Source organism: Anolis carolinensis, unplaced genomic scaffold (assembly GCF_035594765.1).
Source record: "Anolis carolinensis isolate JA03-04 unplaced genomic scaffold, rAnoCar3.1.pri scaffold_21, whole genome shotgun sequence".
In the NCBI taxonomy this organism is placed as follows: Eukaryota; Metazoa; Chordata; class Lepidosauria; order Squamata; family Dactyloidae; genus Anolis; species Anolis carolinensis.
Window position 1 is genome coordinate 134,554 of NW_026943831.1, and position 26,467 is coordinate 161,020.

Here is a 26,467-nt window from a genome sequence, read left to right on the forward strand (position 1 = left end):
AATCTCTTTTCCGACCCCTTGAATCCATTGTGTCCTGCTCTCCAGATCTTTCCCTTTCAAGGTGACCTCCTTGCAAATAGTTAAACATGGCTCACTTTATGTCCTCTTTCAGCCTTGTCTTCTCCAAGCCAAACATACACAGTCCTCATAGGTGTCCAGAGAAGGAACTTTCACCCTTTTCTGGACCCCTACTTAAGTGTCGATGTGATAAGGAAGAGGGAGAAGACCTGGTTTCTTTCTACCCTAGAGCCATGGGTTCAGATTAGAGGAAACAAAGGGGATTCCACCTGAACATTAGGAAGAACCTCCTGACCACACGGAGAGCTGTTCAACAGTGGAACTCTCTGCCTCGGAGTGTAGTGAAGGCTCCTTCCTTTAAACCAGGGGTCCTCAAACTTTTTAAGTGGAGGGCCAGTTCACGGTCCCTCACACTGTTTGGGGGGGGGGGGCAGACTATGATGAAATAATCCAAAATTAGGATTGTTTTTGTGTGCCTTCAACAGAGGCTGGATGGTCATCTGTCGGGGGTGCTTTGATTGTGCTGTTCCTGCATGTCAGAAGGGGGTTGGACTAGATGCCCCATGGAGTCTCTTCCAACTCTATGATTTAATCTGTGCGTTTCATTTTTACAGCCAGGGTGTAGTACCATACATTTCTCCCTGTTGTGTATGGGCCAATCAGCTCTCTAATCTGTTCATGTCATTTTAGATTCTGATTCTCTCCTTTGGGGAGTGAGCTCTCCCTCCCAATTTGGTGCCATCTTCAAATCTGATCAGCATGTCTTCTATTCCATCAAGCAAGTCATCAATAAAGATCCTGAACAGGCCCAGGACAGGACCCTCTTTTAATTTATTTATTTTATTTACAGTATTTATATTCCGCCCTTCTTTCTCACCCCGAAGGGGACTCAGGGCAGATCACATTATAAACATATAGGGCAAACATTCAATGCCCATATACACATAGAACCGAGACAGAGACAGACGCAGAGGCAATTTAACCTTCTCCTGAGGGGATGTTCCATTCTGGCCACAGGAGGGAGCAGCTGCTTCATCATCCACTCTGACCGCACTTTCTCATTAGTTAAATTTGCCTCCCACTTTATAAGTGGTACCTTATTTCCTACTTGATAGATGCAACTATCTTTCGGGTTGCTAGGTCAGCAACGAGCAGGGGCTATTTTTTTATTTTTAATTGACGGGTGCTCACCCCGCCACGGGCTGGCCTCGAACTCATGACCCCATGGTCAGAGTGATTTATTGCAGCTGCTCACCAGCCTGCGCCACAGCCTGGCCCCTTTATGGCATCCCATGGGTCCCTTCTCTCTGGGATGAGGGAGCCATTGGATAGAAGCAAGCTTGGAGTTCTCCCTGTCAATCAATTCCCAACCCACCAAACAGGAACATTGTCCAGCTCACATTTTACTACACATTTTTTGGGAACCTTGTGCAAGACCCTACCAGAATGGAGATATGATCAATCCACAGCATTCTCTGATTCTACTACACTTGACACTATCAAAAAAGAGATAAGTTGTGTTTGGCTTGACTTGTTTTTGACCTGCTCCCTTCTCTTCTTGTAGGTATTTCCGCTCGGGGGCTCCGCCGGTCATCAACCCCCTGCGCACCCACTTCCCCGGGGAGACGGCCGTGCCGGGCTCCTTCGCCCTGACCCTCACCTGGACGCTGCCCAACCGGACCACGGGGGTCTTCAACATCACCAGCCCACTGCCTGGCGACTGGTTCCTGGCCGCCCACCTGCCCAAGGAACAGGGCAAGATCTCCGTCAAGGTGGGCACAGAGCAAGGGGCCCATTGCAGCCCCTCGGAATATAATAATCCTTTAAAAAATGAACAGGGGCTTTGTGGGATGTCTGCAATTCGCTTTAGGACCCTACATTGCAGCTCTAGCTGGGTATTTCTGTACTACTGCCTGTTGCCCCCCAGCGAAGGTCCACCTTGCTCTCAACACACACCACAGAGACAGACTTGGTATAAACAGTTTATTGGTAAAAGGTAGCAAAAAGTAAGGTAAAGATGCAATAAGGAAATGCAATAATCAAAATAGGATCCAATGTCCCAGGAAACAGTAAGTAAACCCCTAGATGGCAAGGCTTAAAACAGGAACATGATCTTCAAAGCAGAATCCAAAGTACATGATACAAACAGGAACATGAAGGCAAGAATAGTTTCCCAAATTACATAGGCAAAACCTGAACTAGGACTTGAGGCTTGAAACAGGAACAAAGCGGGAGATCTTGCTCTAAAAGCAATGTTGCTTGATCTGAAATGCTGTCCTCACATCCCTTCTATTTACTCATTTTTGCAAGACATGAACGCATTTCTTTGGCCTTGGGTTCCCAGCCTTTTGGCCGCAATCCTTGGAGAACGCCTGGGGAGTCTGGTTCTCAGAAGCAGCCTTGTATTTCTGTCTAATTGCATTCATTATCACTATCTGAGAGTGAAACCCCTGGCTGTTGTTGACTCTCCTGACTGCCCTCCTCCCGCTCTGAAAGCTGTGCAGGGTCACGCTGATCTGAAGCCTCTGCTCTCTCTTCTTGGCCTGCGAGCTCATCTTGGCTCCCTGCCTGAGTCTCCTGATGCTCAGACCGTACAACATTTTCAGACTGTGAAACCCCAAATCCTCCTCCATCATCAGACTGAGCCACAACATTGCCTTCCCTGTTGTGGGCTGCAACCCAGCCTTGAACCATGCATTCTATTATGATTGCACTCCTGCAATAAGGTGGTGACAAAGTTTCAAGGGAATTTCCTGAGACTATAATCTAGGTCTTTGAAAAATGCCTGTATTCTTTTCCTGATGTCTCATAGGCATCTTGGCAAGACACATTGTTTTGATAAGACAGAATATGATGGAGTATAGGTAGGATACAACTACAATTCCAGCCCCTTCTGACCAGTCCCTTTGACCCTGGAGTGTTTCTTCTTCTTCATTTTCCTCTTGGCTCCTAAGTATTTTGACAGACTTCTGACACCTTTATTTTTATGATTAATCGGTTCCTAAGCTGTGAACATAGATGAGTTTAAAGAAGATCACAAGCTCCACTTAATCCATGGAAAGGAGCCCCGTATATTATTAAGCTATCACAGGCCTGGGCCAACTTGGGCCCTCCCTCCAGGTGTTTTGGGCTCCAACTCCCGCCATTCCTAAAACCATACCTGGAGGGCCCAAGTTGGCCCATGCCTGAGCTATCATCACACCTGGAGGGCATCGGGATGTGGAAGGCAAGGGTGGGAACGTGGACCTGGTTCAAGGCAGGATGCATTTCTGTATGCCCCCCTCCCGGTCCGTTTTCTCCTGCAGTGAGATGTTATAACAAGGGCTTCCACATGTTGGTCTAGGAAGGAAGGAAGGAAGGAAGGAAGGAAGGAAGGAAGGAAGGAAGCTAGTGTTTGACTTCACTTGCAAAGTTAGCATTTTAAGCAGAAAGTGAGGTGCCCCAAGGCTTCTCTGGGTTGACTTCCACACCTTGAAGCATCTTCTATGCCTCTGCAGATACTGTCTTGTAGCCACCAGCCCTTCTGTACATCTTGACATTGTTGCTTCTCTGCTACTTATCTATTTATTTATTTACTTACAATATTTATACTCCGCCCTTCTCACCTGAGGGGACTCAGGGTGGCTTACAGAGATTGCCAAAATTTAATGCCCAAAACACAATTAAAATCAAAACAATACATACAAATCAATTTAATAATACTATTAAAATACCATATAAAACTTTAAAACATATAATAATTAAATCCATTCATCCGGAACCTCGTGCGTAAACCTTAATTCAGACCTTCTAGCACTGCTTTTATTATTATTATTTTTTAATTTTTATTTATTATTAAACTTATATACCGCTACTCCCGGTTTGGCTCGGAGCGGTTTACAAAAATAGATTAAAACAATACACTTGGCTTTAAAATAACAATAAAAACAATAAAAGCAACAATAAAAGCAACAACAATATTAGAGGCTTAAATGAGTGAAATTAGCTTTATTTTGTTGTTCATGGTTTGTTTGGTTGCTTTTTTTTTTTTTTGCAATTCTGGGCAACACGTTTCATGCTTATGTTTATGTTTGATGTTTTTATAGTTTTAATGGTCTAATCTACAGTTATATGATTTTGATTTTGATATGTGATATAATTTTATATATATGTGAGGCACTGAATTTGGCCATTTATTATGTTGTAAACCACTTTGAGTCTCCCCAGGGGTAAGAAAAGCGGTATAGAAATGCAGTTAATAATACAGTAGAGTCTCACTTATCCAAGCTTCGCTTATCCAAGGTTCTGGATTATCCAATGCATTTTTGTAGTCAATGTTTTCAATATATTGTGATATTTTGGTGCTAAATTCATAAATGCAGTGATTACTACATAACATTACTGCACATTGAACTACTTTTTCTGTCAAATTTGTTGTATAACATGATGTTTTGGTGCTTAATTTGTAAAATCATAACCTAATTTGATGTTTAATAGGCTTTTCCTTAATCCCTCCTTATTATCCAAAATATTCGCTTATCCAAGTTTCTGCTGGCCCGTTTAGCTTGGATAAGTGAGACTCTACTGTCAAGTTTGTTTTCAACTACGTTACAGACCAAGGGGTCAACATTAGGAAGAACATCTTGACAGTGAGAGCTGTTCAGCTGTCGGATGTGCTGCTGCCTTGGAGTCCGTTTGAAGCCGAGGCAGTGGGGAAGGGGGTCTCTTTGCATGGCAGGATGGGGTTGGGCTGGATCGTCCTTGTGTGTCCAACTCTGGGAGTCTTCTGACTGTGTCCCCCTCTTCTTCTGCCCCACTGCAGGGCCTGGCCAAGGACTGCCAGTACCTCTTCCAGCCGCAGCTGATCGTCCAGCGCCTGCTGGGCATCGGCGTCCTGTACCCGGGATACGTGACCGAGCACCTCCTCTCCCCACACAACCGCTCCCTCCTCTACAAGTGAGTCGGGGCCCCAAGGCCACGGGTGGGACCCCAAGGGAAGGCTGTGCAAGGGGCATCCTTCCCCATGGACCTTTGGGGAAGAACAACAGCCATCTCATTCGAATGGCATTGAAGAGGCTGAGATTTTAAAAGTGTGGATGTTGTAAGAAGAAAGCTTTGAGAATAGGTTTAAGAGCAGGGAGGAGAGAGTGAAAAGTAGTGAAGGAATTGGGAAGGGATAGCATTGTGTCTAAGGTGTGTCTAATGGCGCTTCCTGTTGGGAATTGATGAGCCGTCAAGCTCAAATCACCTCCTTTATGAGGTAAATTCCCATTAAAATAGCAGAGTAAATGGAAGCATTTCTTCCAATGCAGCAGTGAGACTTACGCGGTGTGAGTCTTGAAAACCTTTGTGTATTCAGGACGGCAAAGGACCGCAAAGTTAGCTTCAAAGTTTAAAAGCATTTATTGAGGTAAAAAGAAATCCATTGATGGATAGAAAAGGCTTGGAGCTAACTATCTAATCTAATCAGATCTAATACACATAGACGGATCGAAATAACAAAGATCTAGATAGCTACATCTTGGCTAGGAGAGGGACAAAGTGCGTCCTCTCTCTGGAACAAAGCAGGAAGATGGAATGGCGACCAAGCTCGTGGGTCGCTTCTTCTCTAGGGCCATAAACATTCCAAAGGCCAAATTGGGAAGTTACATCAACCCTAGGAGAGATCACATTTCTAAAGCATCAAAGGGTGGATTGACCTAAATAGGACAGGAAGGCGGAAACAATAGTAAAGCCTAATCAGAGCATGCATAGAACTGGGGAAGGTGTCCCTAACTCTTTTCTAGGCTTCCTATCTAACCATAGAGACTTAAGCAGTACAGGATGAAATTTTTCCAACTCTTCCAGGCAGCATCAAATCACGGGTTTTAGTCAGGGGCAAAAAAGATGTCCACATACAGACCTGTTGGTCACAGGATTTCTGCCTCCATTGTCCACACTTGCTGCTTTGTTCCAAGATTTAGAGGCTCCCAAGATGACTACTGCGAGACGTCTTCGAGAAATTTCAGAGGTTTTTTAAAAGAAACTTAAGATACGAATATGTGAATTATTGTATGAGTTCCATTCCTGGGTTATAGAGGCTGCATGGCCATCTGCGCAGACAAGTTTGGCCATGTTTGAGTGTTGAATGAAAAGTAATGCCCCCCCCCCAAACCAATCACTCGCCACTTCTCTCTTCGTCGAGCCCCCGGCCTCCTCCCTTGCAGCAAGGAAGGAGTCCGGTGCTTTGAGGAGGAGAGAAGCGGTGTTTCACTCTCCAAAGCGCCGGGCTCCTTTCTTGCAAGAAGGAAGGGGGCTGGTGCTTTGGGGAGGAGAGAAGCTGCGTTTCCCTCCCTCTTTTTGCAGCGGGAGTTTGGGCGCCTGAATGCGCCTCAACTGCGCCCCCTAGAGGATGGCGCCTTCCGCAAATGTGCAGTTCGCTTACCGCTTGAGCCGCCCCTGTTGTCAGTAGTTTAGAACTTGTGGACAACATCAAAAAAGTATTGCTATATAATAGACCTTATGACAATCCAAAAGTGTGACAGACAGCAAGCTGTTCACCCACCATGCTCAGCAGAGATGGTGCATAGGGAGTGTGAGATCTGCAATGAAACGCAGAGTCTGGTCACTTTGGGCTCCTTTTCTCAAAGGAAGACGAAGGAATGCATTTTGGAGTCATGATATGTATTGCAAGTAGTCAGGTTCTGCTGTATGCAAAACAGGTGTCTGATCCTTGGCATTGTTCTTAAGGAAAGAAGAACTTTTGGCCTTTTGGCGTTTTGGAACAATGTGTTGGCAGATTTGCAAGGAAAGCAGGGTCTGGCCTAAGCAGGTGCTTCTCCATGGAGGGAGAAAAGGATATGGCAATATTTGGATGTATGAGGATGAATGCATATACATGTGTGTGAATGCTGAGTAAAAATGGCAGATCCTGGGGAATGGTGGTGGATGGACACTTGAAGCATAGGAGAATGTTTTAAATAAAATAATGAATAAATAAATAAGAAGAAGAATCAACATCTGCCAGGAAACTGAGATGAAGCCAGAATGTTTCAGGCTGGCCAAACAATCTGTCAGTCAGAGCCGGCCCTAGGTAATTTTCAAGTGTAAGCAAGCAGTATTTATGCCCCCCCCCAAAACCAATCACTTCTCTCTTCATCAAGCCCCAGCCTCCTCCCTTGCAACAAGGAAGGAGGCCAGCACTTTGGGGAGGAGAGAAGCGGCGTTTCCCTCCCTCTTTTTGCAGCTGGAGTCGGGGCGCCTGAATGCGCCTCAACTGCGCCCCCTAGAGGATGGCGCCTTCCGCAAATGCGTAGTTGGCTTATTGTTGCTCCCTGGATCTGGAATTCCCTTCCGGAGGAGATCCGGCAAGCACCCACCCTGGCTTCCTTCAAAAAGCTGCTTAAAACCTGGCTCTTCCGCTGCGCCTTTGGATAACCGAGCCCATAGCTATAGCAGTTGCACAGGCCATCTCTTTGACTTGAAACATTGCACTATATTCCTCTGCCCCAAAGTATCTTAGAATATAACATTGTATATTAGTTCTAGTGGTCCCTCCAGGCCATCCTCTCCTCCATCCCAGTGGTCTTTTTTCTTTCTTCTTTGCAGATTCATATGTTATTTGAGTGATTATATTCCTTCTGTTTATGTGATTGTTTTAGTCAATTGTTATGTTTTGTTATTGTTTTTAATTCTTATAGCGTTTTATAGGGTTTTCAGTGTTTTATTGTACAATGTTTTATGCTGATTTTATATTGGAAACCGCCCTGAGTCCCTTTCGGGAGAGAGGGCGGGATACAAATAAACTTTTACTTATTTACTTACTTACTTACTTACCGCTTGAGCCGCCCCTAGGTGAGAGTGGGGTTCAGGTGGAGGCCCAAAGCGCCAGGTAACCCTCTCCTTCTCCCTCTGCTTTTGGAGATTCTTTGTGCCCAGCCACACCTTCCAGGTGCAGGTGCAGGTGCGCAACTGCCGCCCGTCCGTCCCAAGTGGGGAGGGCTGCCCGCTGTGGCTGAAGCTGCGTGGCAAGGCCCCCCCGCTGCACAACGCCTCCTCCGCCGTGGACTGCCGGGCCGGGCGCCCCCCCTGCCGCCTCATCCTGGATCTGCCCTTCTGGCAGAGCTGGTACTTCCTGCTCCTGGAGAGGCTCCCCGGCCACACTGCCAACCTCAGCTTCCAGCTCGTGGTCCAGCTCAAAGGTGAGCGAGCGCAAGGGGCAAATTCATGCATGTGTGTCAAGCACCCATGTTTGGATGTGCATGTATGTGCATGCACATGGGCAGAGGCGGTTCAACCACCAGGCCAACTAGGCAGTTGCCTGTGGCGCCATCTTGTTGGGGGCGTCATCGAGGCAACTCCTGTCTCCTGCGGCCTGCCTCCGCAAAGTATTGTACTGCTTTTTCTGTTGATTTGTTGTAAAACATGAGGTTTTAGTGCTTAATTTGTAAAATCTTAATGTAATTGACTGTCAATTATGTAACTATCTCCTCCCGATTTGACACATTCACCTTTCGGCCCAGACTTGTGTTTGATATATCTGTTTTAACATTTTATTGTCCTTTTCGATTGTTTTACCGATATTGCTGATTTATTGTTGTAAATTTGTGTTTTTGTTTTGATTTTATATTGTGATGTTGGGCAAGGCCCCATGTGAGCCGCCCCGAGTCCCTTCGGGGAGATGGGGCGGGGTACAAGAATAAACTATTATTATTATTATTATTATTATTATTATTATTATTAATAATAATAATAATTTGATGTTTAATAGACTTTTCCTTAATCCCTCCTTATTATGAAACATTTTCGCTTATACAACGCTTTTATTTTTCAGTTATTGGTTTTGGGGGGGGGGGGGCGCCAAAATTCTGTTTGCCTACACTTGAAAACCTCCAAGGGCCGGCTCTGCACATGGGGTAACATAGCGGTGATTGCTGTTGTTTTTAGTGAGATGTTGGACACAAAATGCACAGCTTGAAAGCGTGTAGCATCCTCAATTGGGAAAGCCGATGTGATCCATAGGCATCTAGTCTCCAGACTGAGGGAAGTCCTGGTGCCACTCTCTTTTGCTCTTGTCAGGCCTCACCTGGAATCATCTTGTGTCCAGTTCTGGGCAAAATCATCCAAAATATGGATATTGACCAGATGCACCATGACACCAAAATGGTCAAATATTTGGAAACCGTGAATCCCTCTGAAGAGCATCTGAGAATGTTTATCTTGGAGAAAAGGAGCCATAAGAGCAATGTTTCAATATTGGAATATAAGATATGTCCCATTGAGGAGGAATGAGCAAGCTCTGGAAACTAGGGCCTCTTCTACACTGCCATATAATCCAGATTATCAAACACGATAAACCACATTATCTGCTTTGGACTGGATTATATGAGTCTACATTGCCTTGTAGTCCAGCATAAAGCAGATAATCTGGAGCATATCCAGTGTAGAAGGGGACTAGGACACAATGGAGCAATAGATGCTAATTTCAGGAAAGAAGATGCCAGTTGAACATTAGGAAGAACTTCTTGACATTCAGAGCTCTTCAGCTTTAAAATATGCTGATTGCTGGGATTCGGGTAGAGTTTCCATCCCTAGACAATTTTAAACAGATGCTGGATGGTCATCTCTTTGGAGAGATTGGATGGTGTCTTCCTGTGTGGCAGAAGGGGGTTGCATCAGTTTTTGGAGTTCTTTCTAACTCTAGAAGTCTATGACAGTATAGAGTCTGAAGGTACTAGTTGAACATTAGGAAGAACTTCTTGACATTCAGAGCTCTTCAGCTTTAAAAATATGCTGCTGGCTGGGAGTTGGGTGGTGTTTCCGTCCCTAGAGGATTTTAAAAAGATGCTGGATGGTCATCTCTTGGGAGGGCTTGGATTCCTGGCACCTAACATGGGGCTTGAGACCAGACCAAAAAATGGTCTGGCCTCAAGCCCCATGTTAGGCGCCAGAAATGGCCTTTTGGGGGCTCATCCGGGATATTCCTGTGTGACAGAAGGGGGTTGCACTGCATGGCCTTCGAGGTCCCTTCTAACTCTAGGAATCTCTGGCTTATACAGTTTGAAAACATGTCATGGCTGTAGTTGGGATAGCAGAGCGTTTGTGAAGGGCCAAAATGGGGTGGGGGCTATCGGTCCATGTCAGGGAGATCCAGCCATGCTGATGCCCCCTCCGTTCCTTCCCTTCCTGCAGACTGTTCCCGGACGGGGCTGAGCCGGACCCCCTCCCAGTCGCCGGGCTCCAACCTGAACATGCCGCACTCCTTTGGCTCCGTGGGGGGGCTGGCCATTGCGGACACCTTGACCCCCTCCCCCTACAATGGCACGCAGACCCCCCCTCCGGCCGCCCTCTCGGTCCCGGCACCCGGTGAGCGCTGCTGGCCCATCCGGCCCACCTTGCGGAACGAGCTGGACACCTTCTCCGTCCACTTCTACATCTTCTTCGGGCCCAACGTCTCGGTGCCCCCCGACCGTCCGGCCATCTTCGCCATCCACCTCCTGCCGGTGCTGGACAGCGGGGGCATCCTCAACCTGGAGCTCAGGCTGAACGTGGTAGGAAGGCTGACCCACTGACCAGTTGCGGGAGGGTGGCCGGGCTGGGAAGGGTGGAGGTCTGGAGACACCAGGGTTGAGGATGGCTTCCCACTAAACCTCTAGTATCTAGAGATGAGGAGATTCAAAATACAATAGTTTAATCTGCAGAAAACTAAATCTGCAGAAAAACACTAAGAGGTGGGTGTGTCATAGTTGTGTGCCAAGTTTGCGTGTTCTGCATTGTGGGTTTCATAGTTGACCAGAGTGGAGTAAACATGCCCACATTCACAAACCAAACCTTTCTCCCTTTCCTTTTTTCACTTCTCCCTTCTCCAGTTCTGTCCTTCAATTAGATGCCTCTCTCTTCCAAAACAATTATTCTGTGCTTCCCCTCTTTCATCTCTTTCAGGTCATTCTAATCTCTCTGAGATCCCTTCTACACTGCCCTATAATCCAGATTTTCAAAGACAACAATACACATGATCTGCATTGGACTATATGAGTCTACACCAGGCATGGTCCAACTTTCCTACCCGTTGTTAGGAATTGTGGGAGTTGAAGTCCAAAACACCTGGAAGGCCGATATTGGCCCATGCCTGATCTACACTGACATATAATCCAGATTATCAAAGACAACAATTCACATTATCTGCATTGGACTATATGACTCTACATCAGACATGGGCCAACTTTCCTACCCGTTGTTAGGAATGGTGGGAGTTGAAGTCCAAAACACCTGGAGGGCCAACGTTGGCCCATGCCTGATCTACACTGACATATAATCCAGATTATCAAAGACAACAATTCACATGATCTGCATTGAACGGGACTATATGAGTCTACACCAGGCATGGGCCAACTTTCCTACTCGTTGTTAGGAAGGGTGGGAGTTGAAGTCTAAGACACCTGGAGGGCCGAAGTTGGCCCATGCCTGGTCTACAACGTCATATAACTCAATTCAATGCAGATAATCTGTGCCTAGCAACGCTATCCTTGTCACACCTCAGGTTAGCTTCCCCTTGCTAAAGACACCAGGCTGCACACAAGACGTAGTCTTTTGTAGTTTATTAGGAAATAAGCAGAAAAATAGTTCATAAAAGGTAAAAGTTCAGTTCCAAAATATAGTTAAAAAACAAGGCTGTGATCATCAAATCCATAGAAGCATAGGCATGAAACAAGATCCTTTCAAAGGAAGCCAAAGTCCCAGCAACGAGCATATATCCAGGCTACGAGGTAATACAGGAACTCAGCCTTGATACAGGAAAGCAGACCTGGTTCTTGACTCAAGCTAAGAAGTTGCTTTTGACAAAGATCTCTCTCTCAGCAGACTGTTTTAATAGCATAACATGAAGGCATTTCTTTGCCCTTTGACCTCCCTCTTATTTGCTATTCGGAGGCTTCTGCGCAACCCCCGAAATTCCAGCCGACTAGCGTGATCGAGCTCAGTGGCCCCAGTGTCAAGGCCGTCAAGGCCACTGAGCTCGTTAGTGTTATCAGAGCTACTCTCCTCTTCTGCTTCTTGCACCTGAAAACCATCATCAGAAACAACATCATTTCTTCCCATGGAAAAAACTCCCTGCTTGTCGCACCTCAGATTAGTTCACCTTGCTATTGATACCCAGTCAAACTTTTGAAGTTTTTATTCAGCAAAGCAAATATATAAATCAAAACAGGCAGTTGAAAGGGTTTTTCAAAGTTGCAATAAAAGAGTCAATAAGAATCCAAATAGTTCATAAGTCATAAAAAATCCAATAGTCCATAACCATAGCAAAACTAAGAATCCATAAAGCAAGGCTGTAGCTAGTAGATCCCAAAAACAAGGCCCAAAAGTACAAAGATCCAGGAAAACTCTTCCCAAGCATGAAACAGGAACATCCACACAGATGAAGCGAGGATTTGCTTTGACAAAGAGCTATCTGCAACAGACACTTTTAAAAGCACCCAAGAAAAGCATTTCTTTTCCCAGAACTGGCCTCTTTCTTTCCCGCCAGTCTTTCATTCCTTCGGACCTGAGAACCTCTCCAAAACAGACGGTCCTCCCTAGATAAATCAATGCTTGCACTATTGTTATCATGCACCTGAGACGGGACTGAGCTCTCTCGCTCATTAACCAGGACTTGAGAGTTCTCTCGCTCATTATTTCCCATGGGAATGCCAGCCTGTCTGTTATCTATAGTTTCTGGGGTCAACAGTTTATTCTGCTCAAACTGCAATTCTCCAGCCTCTGATTCAGCCTGCATTTCCATGCCATCAACTTCTGACTCTACTGGCTCTTGTATCTGAAACCCAGAATCCCCTTCTTCATCCTGACTCTGGCTAGCCTGTGGCTGAGTCACAACACTGCTCTTCATCTCCCACAGAAGGAACACTCTGCACCTGAATCCCATCATTCCCATTAAAGTCATCTTGAAACTGATCCTGAATCTGAATCCCAACATTATGCACTTGCATCCCAGAATCCTCATTAGAGTCACACAAAGGCAAAGGCTGAGTCACAACAATCCTTCTCACCCCTCCATCCCCTCATCCCTTCTTTCTTTCACTTTCTCAAAACTTAGTTCTTATGACGTTATAATCCCTTTCAGGAGCAAAGCTGGGCTGTTGGGGAGGAAAGGGAAGCCTCCGCAGGACAGGCGAGGGGAGACGGGCAGTGGAGGAAAAGAGCCCTCTTCACTCTTGTTTCAACCTCCCTCTCTGTCCACTCACCCAAATTGCAGCCGTGCCAGGACAAGGCTTCCATCCTTGCAACTCCCTCCACCTTCCAGTTCCAATCAGAACATAAACAGGGTTGTTTTTATGCCCACAGTCCTCTCTGAGAGGGGAGAACGCCACGGTCTTTGCCTGCTTGAACCACGAAGTCCCCTTGGCCTCCGAAGAGAACTCCTCCGTCACCTGCGAGACAGGTAAGGAAGGCCTGGGCCCCTCTCTGCACTCGCACCTCCTGGAAGGGAAGGAGTCAAAGGGCCTCTTGCACTCTAGCACTGATAACACCAGAGTCCAGTAGTTCTATCTAAAAATGTTTCTTGAAGAAAGCAGATAAAAAGGGGGAAAAGGCAATTTCAGAAGGGGTCAGCAGAACAGGGAATGCAAAATAGCAGTAATCCAAAAATACCAAAGTACATAAAATCAGGAGAACCGATATCCACAGCAGTACTTCAAACATAAATTCATAAACCATAAAGCAAGAACTTTTCCGAGGTAAACCCTTCAAGGAAGCAAAGGCATAAACCAGGTAATTTAAGAATACCTGGCATGAACTTGAGAGCAGAGACAGGAGAGCCATCCCTATGGCAGCATTGTCTCCTCTGAAAGGCATGACGCCAGCACTCCTTAATTTAAGCCCGACCAAGTAGCCATATCACGTCGAACACATCTGGGTTTCAAGATCTTCTCACGGAGTCTCTCAGAGCATCTAATTAGTCTACTTTTCACTCCCTCCATTCTCAAGCCTAATCTATCTTCTAGTGAAAACTCCCCATCCGCCAAAGGTCATTTCCCAAGGGACCTGGTTCTTTTACTTTCCAAAACATAGGCCTCATCTGGCTGCAATTCTCTCACATTGAAACAGATTCTTCACATTGAAACACATCAAATCCCTCGTCCTCTAACTTGTCAGAGAAATCAGAAATATCCTCAGCCACTTGCTGAGCTACAACAGGGGCTGCCCTTTCAGCTGGTGGGAGAGGGAGGTAAATAGGCTCCCTAGCAGGCAGGTGTCGGGGGGGGGGTGCCCTTGTGTTCAACACCCTCACCTGCTGACCTTTCTCCGCAGAGCACCTGGCGGGGTTCCTGCTCTCCCTCAACGCCACGGTGCCCCTGGCCCGCCTGCGCATCCCTTACCCACAGACAGGAAGCTGGTACCTGAGCCTCCGCTCCCTCTGCAACACAGACCGGGGGTAAGTCAGACGTACGGGTGAAAAGCAAAGGCAGTCCACCGGAGAGGCCAATTAGGTGGTCGCCTATGGCGCATTATTACCCCACGTTTGCCGGGAGTCCCAGTCTGCCTAGGCTGCTCCGCGCATCGCCAGGCCAAAGCAATCATTCCGCACTGCCTTCCGTGTCCGCATGGTCAATTGGAAGGCCTGCGCACACGCACAGGCCCATCGCCCAAAAAGCATGGTCAATGGGCCTGTGCGCGTGCACAGGTCTTCCAATTGCCCCCGCGGACGGTGTCGCACCTCAGAAGTTGCAAAAAAGAGTTAGTAAATCCAAAAGTCTTTAGTCACAAAGCATGAGTCCATTTCCAAAGAAACATTAATCCATTGGTTGCAAGGATTCAAGAACAGGAGAAATTCCAAGGCATGAAGACACATCCACTCTGATGAAGCAAGAATTTGCTTTGACAAAGAATTGTCTCTAAACACACAGTTTTAAAAGCAACCCAAAAATGCATTTCTCTTCCCTTCAGAGGCCTCCCGTTTTCCAGCTAATCTCAGGCTGCGCCTAGGCATTCCTTTCCCTTGCAAACGATCTGCTCTAGATAGCAATGGCGCTCCTTGATTGTCAAGGTCAACTAATTCATTCTCCTGCACCTGAATAGGAGCCTGAGACAAATCCAGCTCATTATTTCCCATGGGAATGTCTCCCTGGTTGTTATCTATGGCAGGCTGGTTTAGGAGTTCATCCACAGGCTGCGCTTCTTGCCCTTCTGAACCAGCCTGTGTAACTCCATGATTTCTCAGCCCCATGACATCTTGCATCCCATCATCTGGCTCCTGCATCTGAAACCCAAAATCCCCTTCCTCATCTTCTCTCTGGTTCTTCGGGGGGAGGCAAAATTCTGGTCACCTACTCCCCAAAATTACCTCGGGATGGTTCTGGTGAGAAGGAGACCCTGGGACCTCTCAAGGGGGGGCTGAGGTCCTGGCATGTACCTACACCAGGCATGGGCAAACTTGAGCCCTCCAGGTGTTTTGGACTTCAAATCCCATAATGTTTTGTGGGTGCCACAAACTATGTTAAATTGGTTGAGACTCAATGATATATTCATTGAAAAACTAGAGCAAAATGTGCTGCAGGATGATGGTCTTGCTTGGTTTGCAGAGAGGAGGCATAAGACGTGGAGCAACGGCCAAAGGTCAGACTGATGGGCATCCATCTCGTGCAAAGCCTGGGAGCTGGCTGCCCTCCTGGCCATTTTAAGTCCTGTGCTCACTCAGACCTTTCATCCCAGCAGTGATTTGTGTGCTCATTAATTAACTAGGATATTGGCCCTCGGGGAGTGCTTAATGCAATCTCTCTAAATGCAGAGCTGTAAAAAGATTGGCAGCCCACAGGCAGAGCAGACCCACCTACACAACAAAATGAATAGGTTACTTCCGTCCAACTTGGGCCCTCCAGGTGTTTTGGATTGCAACACCCACAATTCCTAACAGGCTGTTAGGGATTGTGGGAACTGAAGTCCAAAACACCTGGAATGCCCAAGCTGGCCTGTGCCTGGTCTACACTGTAGAAGGAATGCAGTTTGACTGACAGGGCTCAATGCATTGAGTCATGCTTGTTACAGTTTGGAGCAATTAGAGACCCTTCCACACTGCCCCTATAACCCAGGATCTGATCCCAGATTATCTGGCAGTGGAGACTCGTATATTCCAGTTCAAACCTGGGATCAGATCCTGGGATACAGGGCAGTGTGGAAGGAAACTCTGACTCAATAGGGCCGTGGTTTCAAATGACAGGAAAGGAGATTCTAGCTGAACTGTAAGGGAGATCTCTTCCACTGTGGTTTTATAAGTTTTTATGGATTTAATATGAATTGTTTTTAATACTAATGACATTTAATATTGTTTCAGTATTCATATATTTTAAATTGTGTTGTAATGCTTTTAATGTTAGCCGCTCTGAGTCTCCTTATGGGGAGAAAAAGCGGGATATAAATAAACATAACAACAGCAACAACAACTCACTGCCTATTTTTCGATCTTGGCCTGAATGGCCTTTGTCCTGATGTCTTGCTCTTGGGCTGCAAGGATCAGGCCTTCTGTCTCCTTCTTCAGGGTCCCATTCGTGAGCCAAAGCCAGGTCTTCTCCTTGTCAGCTTTTCCTTCAATTTTGTCAAGGAACTTTCCATGCAGTGTTTTGTTGTGCCAGCTGTCAGCTCTAGTTTGTAGTGCGGTTTTCTTGTACTGGTTTTTTGTCTGCTGTACTTTGAGGAGTTTCTGATTTTTGACTTCAATCAAAGCAGGTTCTTCACTTTGCTTGACATATTCTGCCAGGGCATGTTCTTCTTCTTTGACTGCTTGTTTTACTTGTAAGAGTCCTCTGCCTCCTGATCTTCTAGGCAGATAGAGCTGGTCAACATCACTGCGAGGGTGCAGTGAATGATGAATGGTCATGAGTTTTTTTGTTTTTCTGTCCAAATTGTCCAGTTCCATCTGTGTCCAGTTTATAATGCCAGCAGTATATCTTATGACAGGTATGGCCCAGGTGTTTATGGCCTTGATGGTGTTGCCTCCATTGAGCTTGCTTTTGAGAATTTTTCTGACCCTTTGTGTGTATTCTTTGCTGACCACAGTTTTCACCTGTTCATGCTTGATGTTGTCCAGCTGTAATATGCCCAAATATTTATAGGCCTCTGGCTGGTGACACTTTATTGTTTGGCCATTGGGCATATTGATGCCCTCACTTTCAATGATTTTTCCCTTCTTCAATGCCACTGTCAAACATTTGTCCAAACCAAACTCCATGCTGATATCAGTGCTAAAAATTCGGACAGTTTTAGTCAGAGACTGGATTTCAGTTTCCATTTTCCCACACAGCTTCAGGTCATCCATGTACATCAGATGTGAAATTTTGTGAGATTTCTTGGAGGTTTGATAGCCGAGGTTTTTTTTTTTTTTGTAAGATTGTTGACAGAGGGATCATGGCAATAATGAAAAGCAGAGGGAACAATGAATATCCCTGGAAAATTCCTCTCCTGATGTTGACAAGTCCATAGCTTTCATTTCCAACAAACAGTTCACTTTTCCAAGGCTCCATCATGTTTTCAGTAAAGGTGCCAGTGTTTTTACTAATCCCGATGGGGTCCAGGCAATTATTATTATTATTATTATTATTATTATTATTATTATTACTACTAGCTGTGCCCAGCCACGCGTTGCTGTGGCTTGTCTGGTGGTGTTGGTGAGAACTTGTTGAGGCTGGATGGCCATTTGTCAGGAGTGCTTGGATTGTGTCCTCCTACATGGTAGAAGGAAGTTGATCTGGATGATCCTTAGGGGTCACTCCAAACCTTAGGACTGTATGATGTTGTTGTTGTTGTTGTTGTTGTTGTTGTTGTTGTTATCAACACAACGACGTTGTATGACACAGCAAACAAGATAGATATGCTGGATTTTGTTTCGCAAAACCACAAGTCAAACACTTCCCAAGTGTCTAGGACTGTGTGATATATTTTCTGATGATGTGTGCAGATCCCAGTAGGGTGGCCTTTTGCAGTTGGCAGATGGTGATTTTGTCAATGTCTATTGTTTCCAAATGCCGGCTGAGATCTTTTGGCACGGCACCCAGTGTGCCCATCACCACCGGGACCACCTGCACTGGTTTCTGCCAGAGTCTCTGAAGTTCAATCTTGAGGTCCTGATAGCGGCTGAGTTTTTCCTGTTGTTTTTCATCTATGCGACTGTCACCTGGGATGGCGACATCAATGATCCAAACCTTGTTCTTTTCCACAACTGTGATGTCTGGTGTGTTGTGTTCCAGAACTTTGTCAGTCTGGATTCGGAAGTCCCACAGTATCTTATTATTATTATTATTATTATTATTATTATTATTATTATTATTATTATTATTATTATTATTGAGAGGCTGGGTGGCCATCTGTTGGGAGTGCTTGGATTGTGTCCTGCATGGCAGAATTGGGTTGGACTGGATGGCCTTTAGGGGTGTCTCCTAACTGTCTGATGCTATGATTTGATGTGTATTATTATTGTGCAAATATTGGATGGCCATCTGTCAGGAGTGGTTGGATTGTGTCCTCCTGCATGATATAAGGAAGTTGAACTGGATGATCCTTAGGGGTATCTGCTAACCTTAGGATTGCATTATTATTATTATTATTATTATTATTATTATTATTATTATTATTATTATGAGGCTGGGTGGCCATCTGTTGGGCTGAGTCGGTTGCTAGGAGACCAAGTGGGCAGAGCTTAGCCTTCTAAGTGGCAGCAATTGGATAAAAACAATTATTCCTCTCCCTGTAATTAGGACTTTATTTTTCTTTTCTTTTTGTTGTATGAACGTAGAGGCATGGATGAGGGGTAGTGTTGCCAAGTTTAGTGTTTCTGGGATGTGTAGTTTTGTTGTTTTGTCCTAGGCCGAAATTTCATTACCCTTTTATATATATAGAAGATTAGTACGGCTGGATGGCCATCTCTTGGGGTGCTTTGATTGATGGTTATGGTGTGTTTTCCAGGCTGTCTGGTCATGTTCCAGAGTATTCTCTCCTGATGTTTCACCCACATCTATGGCAGGCATCCTCAGAGGTTCCAGAATACTTCTGGAACATGGCCATACAGCCCGGAAACACACACAACAACCCTGTGATTCTGGACATGAAAGCCTTTGACAATGCTTTGATTGAGTTTTTCCCGCGTGACAGATTGGGGCTGGTGGAGATGGGCCAGGTGGCCTCTTCCAACCAGAATGGATGGATGCATCAACATGCATCCATTCTGCATTCTTGGAAACCCACAGCAGAAATGTTGCATCCATGTTCCTTGGTTTTCCCCTCACAAAGGGTTTATTGGGCTTCTCTTGGCATTATTTCTCCTCTCTTGCAGCCCCCACTCCCAAGGTAGGATGTACTGGAGGTGGGGGGGGGGCTGTTCCACAGCTGAGATCTTGATGTGTTCAGGATGACCACAGCCCCTTTCTGCCTGCCTGTCGCTATGCGCCTGCTGCGTCCTCCTGCCAAGAGCCGGCCTCTCTCTCTGTCTCTTTTGAGAAGGGAAGCGAGGCTGCAAAAGCGTGGCAGGGAACGTGGGGCTCCATCTGCCCCCTGCCACGGAGGGAATTCTCACTCACTTGCGCTGCAGGCCATGGTTTCCGTGGGCGGAGAAGGCACGAACATGACATGTTCTGCTATGCGTTAAGGCAACGGGGAAGAAGAGGAGAAGAGATTCCTTGGAAGTGGCAGGATGGATCCCCCTCAGTTATCTCATTATTATTATTATTATTATTATTATTTTATTATGTCACAGCAAACAAGATAGATATGCTGGATTTCGTTTCACAAAACCACAAGTCGAACGCTTCCCAAGTGTCTAGGACTGTGTGATGTATTTTCGGATGATGCGTGCAGATCCCAGCAGGGTGGCCTTTTGCAGTTGGCAGATCGTAATTTTGTATATGTCTATTGTTTCCAAATGCCAGCTTTTGGCCCGGCACCCAATGTGCCGATCACCACCGGGACCACCTGCACTGGTTTCTGCCAGAGTCTTTGAAGTTCAATCTTGAGGTCCTGAGAGCGGCTGAGTTTTTCCTGTTGTTTTTTGTCAATGCGACTGTCACCTGGGATGGCGACATCAATGATCCAAACCTTGTTCTTTTCCACAACTGTGATGTCTGGTGTGTTGTGTTCCAGAACTTTGTCAGTCTGGATTCGGAAGTCCCACAGTATCTTTGCATGCTCATTCTCCAATACTTTTGCAGGTTTGTGATCCCACCAGTTCTTTGCTGCTGGCAGGTGGTACTTGAGGCATAAGTTCCAATGGATCATTTGGGCCACAGAGTTGTGCCTCTGTTTGTAGTCTGTCTGTGCGATTTTCTTACAGCAGCTGAGGATATGATCCATGGTTTCATCAGCTTCCTTGCACAGTCTGCATTTTGGGTCATCAGCTGATTTTTCGATCTTGGCCTTAATTGCATTTGTATTATTATTATTATTATTATTATTATTATTATCAACACAACGATGTTGTATGGCACAGCAAACAAGATAGACATGCTGGATTTCGTTTTGCAAAACCACAAGTCGAACACTTCCCAAGTGTCTAGGACTGTGTGATGTATTTTCTGATGATGTGTGCAGATCCCAGTAGGGTGGCCTTTTGCAGTTGGCAGATGGTGATTTTGTCAATGTCTATTGTTTCCAAATGCCGGCTGAGATCTTTTGGCACGGCACCCAATGTGCCGATCACCACCGGGACCACCTGCACTGGTTTCTGCCAGAGTTTCTGCCGCTTCTGTGACTGTTCATTTGGGTTTTGATGATTCCGTAGCCCACTTGTCGATGGATGTCCAGAATCAGCAGCATCCACCGCGGTCCTTTTTATCCTGGGCGACGACCGAGCCAGTATAGACTTCGTTTGGGTTTGATTCTCCATAATGCTAATGGGTTAGGTGCTCTTGGTTGTGCTCCTCAGCTGAGGCCTCTCTGGCTTGGTTGGACCTGCCGGTAGTTACACTACCGCCAGCACAGCCCTCAGTCATCATTGGAGCAGTTAAGCCCCCCCACCACGTCAAGGTGGCACCTGCGGGGGGGATTATTATTATTATTATTATTATTATTATTGCATTTGTATTATTATTATTATTATTATTATTATTATTATTATTATTAGTAGTAGTAGTAGTAGTATCTTAGTGCTGAGCCAAAGCAAAAGGGGAAGCTGCTTCAGGAGCTCCTGGAGCTCTTATTCAAGTTAAAGTGGATTCATTCTACAGCAGGCATGGGCAAACTTGGGCCCTCCCTCCAGGTGTTTTGGACTTCAACTCCCACAATTCCTGGCCCCAAGCCCCTTCCTTTTCCCCCTCAGCCACTTAATCTGTTCCTCTGCGATGTTGAATCCATGGCTCCAAGTCCTGGCCTGCAGAGCAGTGGGATTGGGCAGTAGAAGAGACCCTTCTCCCCAATCTCGCTTTGCACCTGCTGTGCATCCGCACCTTCAACATGTGCTCCTGGCCCCCTTCCCCTCTCCCCCCCCCCAATTGCAGGCTGGAGCCGTGTGGCAACATGACGGCCGAGGTGTACCTGCGCACGTACCTCTCGCCCTGCATCAACGACTGCGGCCCCTTCGGACAGTGCAAGCTCATGCGCACCAACAACTACCTGTATGCGGCCTGCGAGTGCAAAGCCGGTGAGTTGGGAAGGGGGTTTGCGTGTTTCAGGCTGATGGCTACCATGACAGGGCAGTACCAGATGCAAACCTATGGAGCCAGTGGCTATGTGCTTGCTTTCAGGTTGGAGGTTGCTCTGAAGTGTTGGGAATTGACGAGCTGTTAAGCTTTAATCACCCCCTTTATGAGGTAAATTCCCATTAAAATAGCAGAGTAAAATGCAGCAGTGAGACTTACGCGCAGTGTGAGTTTTGGAAGGCCTTTGTGTATTCAGGAAGGCAAAGGAACGCAAAGTTAGCTTTAAAGTTTAAAAGCATTTATTGAGGTAAAAGGAAATCCATTGATGGATAGAAAAGGTTTGGAGCTAACTAGCTAATCTATCTTGTTCTAATACACATAGACGGATCAAAATAACAAAGGTATAGATAGCTACATCTTGCTAGTAGAGGGGACAATATGCGTCCTCTCTGGAACAAAGCAGGAAGCAGGAATGGCGACCAGGCCTTGTGGGTCGCTTCTTCTCTAGGGCCATAAACATTCCAAAAGGCCAAATTGGGGGAAATTACGTCAAATCCCTAGGAGAGATCACATTTCTAAAGCATCAAAGAGTGGGGTTGACCTAAACAGGACATGAGGGAGGAAACAATAGTAAAGCCTAATCAAAGCATGCATGGAACACCTTCCCCTAACTCGTTTCTAGGCTTCCTATCTAACCATAGAGACTTAAGCAGTACAGGATGACATTTTTCCAACATGAAGCCCCCAAGGGCCACTCTTCTACCCTTGGGACCCCTGACGCCTTCACCGACCACCTCATTGGGCTGTGCACTGGACCAATTGTCTCAGGGCTAGCTATAGCAGTCAACTCAAACATTGCAGAGTCTTTTATCAGAAGTCAGACTTAGGGGTTGTTCAAGAGCGATGTGGAAGGATGAGTGTTTTTGTATTGTGCATGTATAATATTTACTGCACAGCCTCTGACCTTGTTGCTACTCACTGTTTTAAGAAAACACTTTGAGTCTGGTTTTCATCCAAACTCACAGTGGAGGCTTTAATCTGGACATGTTGCTTATGTACAGCTATATACACACATCAGGATCCCCTGATCTCCTATCGGTATATACAGAGATATATTCACAATGTTTTGTTGTGCCAGCTGTCAGCTCTAGTTTGTAGTGCAGTTTTCTTGTACTGTTTTTTTGTCTGCTGTGCTTTGAGGAGTTTCTGATTTTTGACTTCAATCAAAGCAAGTTCTTCACTTTGCTTTACATATTCTGCCAGGGAATGTTCTTCTTCTTGACTGATGATGATGATGATGATCCCTCCAGTTCCACATCACCACTTGCTTAACCCTTCAGTGGATGTGTGTGACCACATGTCCATTAGAACTGTATTTTCCAACCAGTAATGCACAATGGGGTTACAGACAATGCATTTCTACTTAACAGTGCATTATCAACCTTTCAGAATCTGTGTGGCGAGGGCTTTGCCTCTCCCCTTTGAGGGGTTCCTACCTGCCTGCCTGGCTGCTTGCCTGGGAGGGCCCCTTGTCTGGGCAGGAGGACCCAGGCCCTGGCCCCTGAAGCCCCCTCCTCTCCTCTGTACCCCTGACTTCTCTGAACATTCCCAGAGGATTAGACTAGGTAATCATATCTCTTCAGCTCTTATTCTTAACACTGGTATGCCTCAAGACTCTGTGTGGCGTCCTCTACTTTATACTCTTTACACATATGACTGCACCCCCGTTTGCCATAGTAGTATCATTGTTAAATCTGCAGATGATACAACAGTGGGGCTTATCTCTGAAGGGAATGAGTCTGCCAATTGGGATGAGGTGAATTAGCTGGTTTCACACAGATGTGGCGTTAGGGGTTGTGCAAGAGCGATTACAATGTGGAAGGAGGAGTGCTTTGTTTGTGTATTGTACATGTATAATATAAAAATGGGGATGGCATTCAATTCTGTTGTACGATGTACAGTGATGATAATTCCAATCTGTCCTTCCCTGGTCCAGGCTGGAGCGGCTGGGGCTGCACGGACAACGCGGACGCCTTCTCCTACGGCTTCCAGCTGCTCTCCACGCTGCTCCTCTGCCTCAGCAACCTCATGTTCGTCCCTCCCGTGGCCATCGCCCTGCGGAGCAACTACCTCTTGGAAGCCGCCGTCTACATCTTCACCATGTTCTTCTCCACGGTGTGTTGGAGGAAAGGGGGTCAGGGCTGTCCTCTATCTCCCAGCATACCCTGGGGTTGGTGTGTTTGTGACAGTGGCCGAAGGGTCACCTGTGTGAGAGGACTGACCTTTTCTGTTGGTCACTCCCCTCCCCCAGTTCTACCATGCCTGCGACCAGCCCGGCATCGTGGTCTTCTGCATCATGGACTACGATGTGCTGCAGTTCTGTGACTTCCTGGGGTCCCTCATGTCCGTCTGGGTGACCGTCATCGCTATGGCCAGACTCCAGCCGGTCATCAAGCAGGTGAGGGAGGGGTGGGGGTGAAAGAGGCAGAGGGGAGGGTCAGCTGAGGAAGTGCTTAAGCGCCAAGATCAAAGAGGAGAGAGGGATGTTCCCCTAAGGCAGGCATGGGTAAACTTTGGCCCTCCTCTAGGTGTTTTGGACTTCAGCTCTTCCGTTGGTAGGCTGTTAGGAATTGTGGGAGTTGGAATCCAAAACAACTGGAGGGAGGGACGAAGTTTGCCCATGCCTGCTCTAAGACTATGGGGACAGAGTCCATCTTCTCCAGCAAGCAAGTCCTGGAGAAGATGATGAGGGTGAGGGCCCTGGGCAAAGCGATGAGCTCCAAGCTACTCCCTGGCACAAAGTGCTGCCATTCTCCTGATGCTGAAACTGCAGCAGGGAAATCTGAGCGGTGCTCCCAATGGCCAGATGCCTTGTAGCCAGAGGCGGTCCAACCGCCAGGCAAATTAGGCTTTTGCCTGTGGCGCCATCGTACCAGGGGCGCTGTTGAGGCCCTGGGAGGATGGTGCCATCCCCGCCTTCTTCTCCTCCTTTCTGGGCCTTCCCGCGGGGGGGGGCATGCAGGGGGCGGGGCTACGGGGAGGCAGGCCACACGGCGGGAAGGCCCAGCCAGGCTGGCTAGGCTTTCCCATTGCGGCCCACTCGGCCTGGCCCCGCCCCCTGCACCGCGCCGCCTACCCCCGCCCCCCACACCGCGCCGTGCAGCCTGGCCCTGCCCCCGCGTGGGCACCAAAATTACCTTTGCCTACTACAGAAAATTACCTAAGGATGGCTCTGCTTGCAGCTCAGAGTTCCTTCAGTTTCGCTTCTCCCTGGGCCCATAACCTATTAAAAAGAAAACAAAAGGTAACATCAGGGCCTGAGCCCGGTGCTTGCTTTGCTCACATACGGTGTTGGTTCCTGGCCAAGGCGAGGGAGGTCTTCCTGGGAAGTCATGTTTATGTATTAATAATAATAATAATAATAATAATAACAACAACAACTTATTTTTGTATCCCGACCCATCTCCCCGGAGGGACTCCGGGCGGCTCACATGAGGAGAAAGCCCGGTACATCATAAAATACAGTATCAATATTTAAAACAAGAACACATAGAACAAGCATATAAAACAAGCATATAAACAGTAAAACGTAATGAACAGTAGACAAAGCACCAGAGGCGGTTCAACCACCAGGCCAACTAGGCAGTTGCCTGTGGCGCCATCTTGTTTGGGGGCGCCATCGAGGCAACTCCTGTCTCCTGCGGCCTGCCTCCGCAAAGTATTGAACTGCTTTTTTGTTGATTTGTTGTAAAACATGATGTTTTGGTGCTTAATTTGTAAAATCTTAGTCTAATTTGATGTTTAATAGGCTTTTCCTTAATCCCTCCTTATTATCAAACATTTTCGCTTATCCAAACGCTTTTATTTTTCAGTGATTGGTTTTTTGGGGGGGCGCGCCAAAATTCTGTTCGCCTACACTTGAAAAATACCTAGGGCCAGCTCTGTAAACACTGTTAGAATATTCAATGGGATCAGGTGATATAATATATACTGTATGTGTGCAGTCATTCCAATCTCTGGAACATAAACATAATCACATTAATAATATTAATGATATTGTAATCCTTCCTTGCCTCTCTCCCCGCTCCCACCTGGGCAGGTGCTGTACCTGTTGGGTGCCATGCTGCTCTCCATGGCGCTGCAGCTGGACCGCCACGGCCTCTGGAACCTGCTGGGACCCAGCCTCTTCGCCTTGGGGATCATGGCCATCGCCTGGGTAAGCGCACAACAAACAAGGAAGGAAACATGCCCTCGTTCCTCACCCCTTTGGGACACCAAAGCAGCTACATTGTGATTGACAGGCTGACAGGAAAGACCCTGTGGCTGGGTCTTTCCGGGGGGTACCTTGGCATCTTGGCCCTGGGCAGCAATGGTGGCTGATCCCCATGGAGTCTTGCAGGCGGAGAGGCATGGACAGGGCCCGTCTCCTTTGCCACTTAATGCCCGCTTTTGCAGACTCCTGTGGGTTGGGAGCGTGCCGTTGGTGAAGTGTCCCCCCCCCCCCCCCGTCCAGATACTAGAACTGCCTCTGCTTGAAGGGGAGAGTAATGAGGTTGTGATGGAGGTCCAACCCTACCATTACACTATGTAACATGATTTTGTTCCTGGGTTATGAATGTCATTTCTTAATTGGTTCTATCATAAGTTGGCCCATGTCTATTATAGAGTCCCAATCAATTCAACCTACTTTGTGTCAGCCACAAAGTAGAACAACTACCGTATATACTCAAGTATAAGCCGAACTGAATATAAGCTGAGTCATCTAATTTTACCACAAAAAAAATTGAAAACTTATTGACTCGAGTATAAGCCGAGGGTGGGAAATGCAGCATCTACTGGGTAATTTCAAAAATAAAAATAGATGCCAAGAAAATTATATA

The 26,467-nt window shown here is 46.7% G+C and overlaps 1 protein-coding gene across 1 annotated transcript in view; it reads left to right on the forward strand.

The window, feature by feature from the left end:
- The window catches only part of tmem8b (transmembrane protein 8B), a 43,873-nt gene that overhangs the window by 16,010 nt on the left and 1,396 nt on the right, over positions 1-26,467 (forward strand). The window contains exons 3-12 of the mRNA XM_062966488.1: positions 1,583-1,790; positions 4,820-4,953; positions 7,900-8,177; positions 10,168-10,526; positions 13,315-13,411; positions 14,281-14,404; positions 21,447-21,589; positions 23,584-23,762; positions 23,899-24,045; positions 25,687-25,803. Of these exons, the coding sequence (XP_062822558.1) occupies positions 1,583-1,790; positions 4,820-4,953; positions 7,900-8,177; positions 10,168-10,526; positions 13,315-13,411; positions 14,281-14,404; positions 21,447-21,589; positions 23,584-23,762; positions 23,899-24,045; positions 25,687-25,803 (1,786 nt within the window). The remainder of the gene's footprint in view (positions 1-1,582; positions 1,791-4,819; positions 4,954-7,899; positions 8,178-10,167; positions 10,527-13,314; positions 13,412-14,280; positions 14,405-21,446; positions 21,590-23,583; positions 23,763-23,898; positions 24,046-25,686; positions 25,804-26,467) is intronic.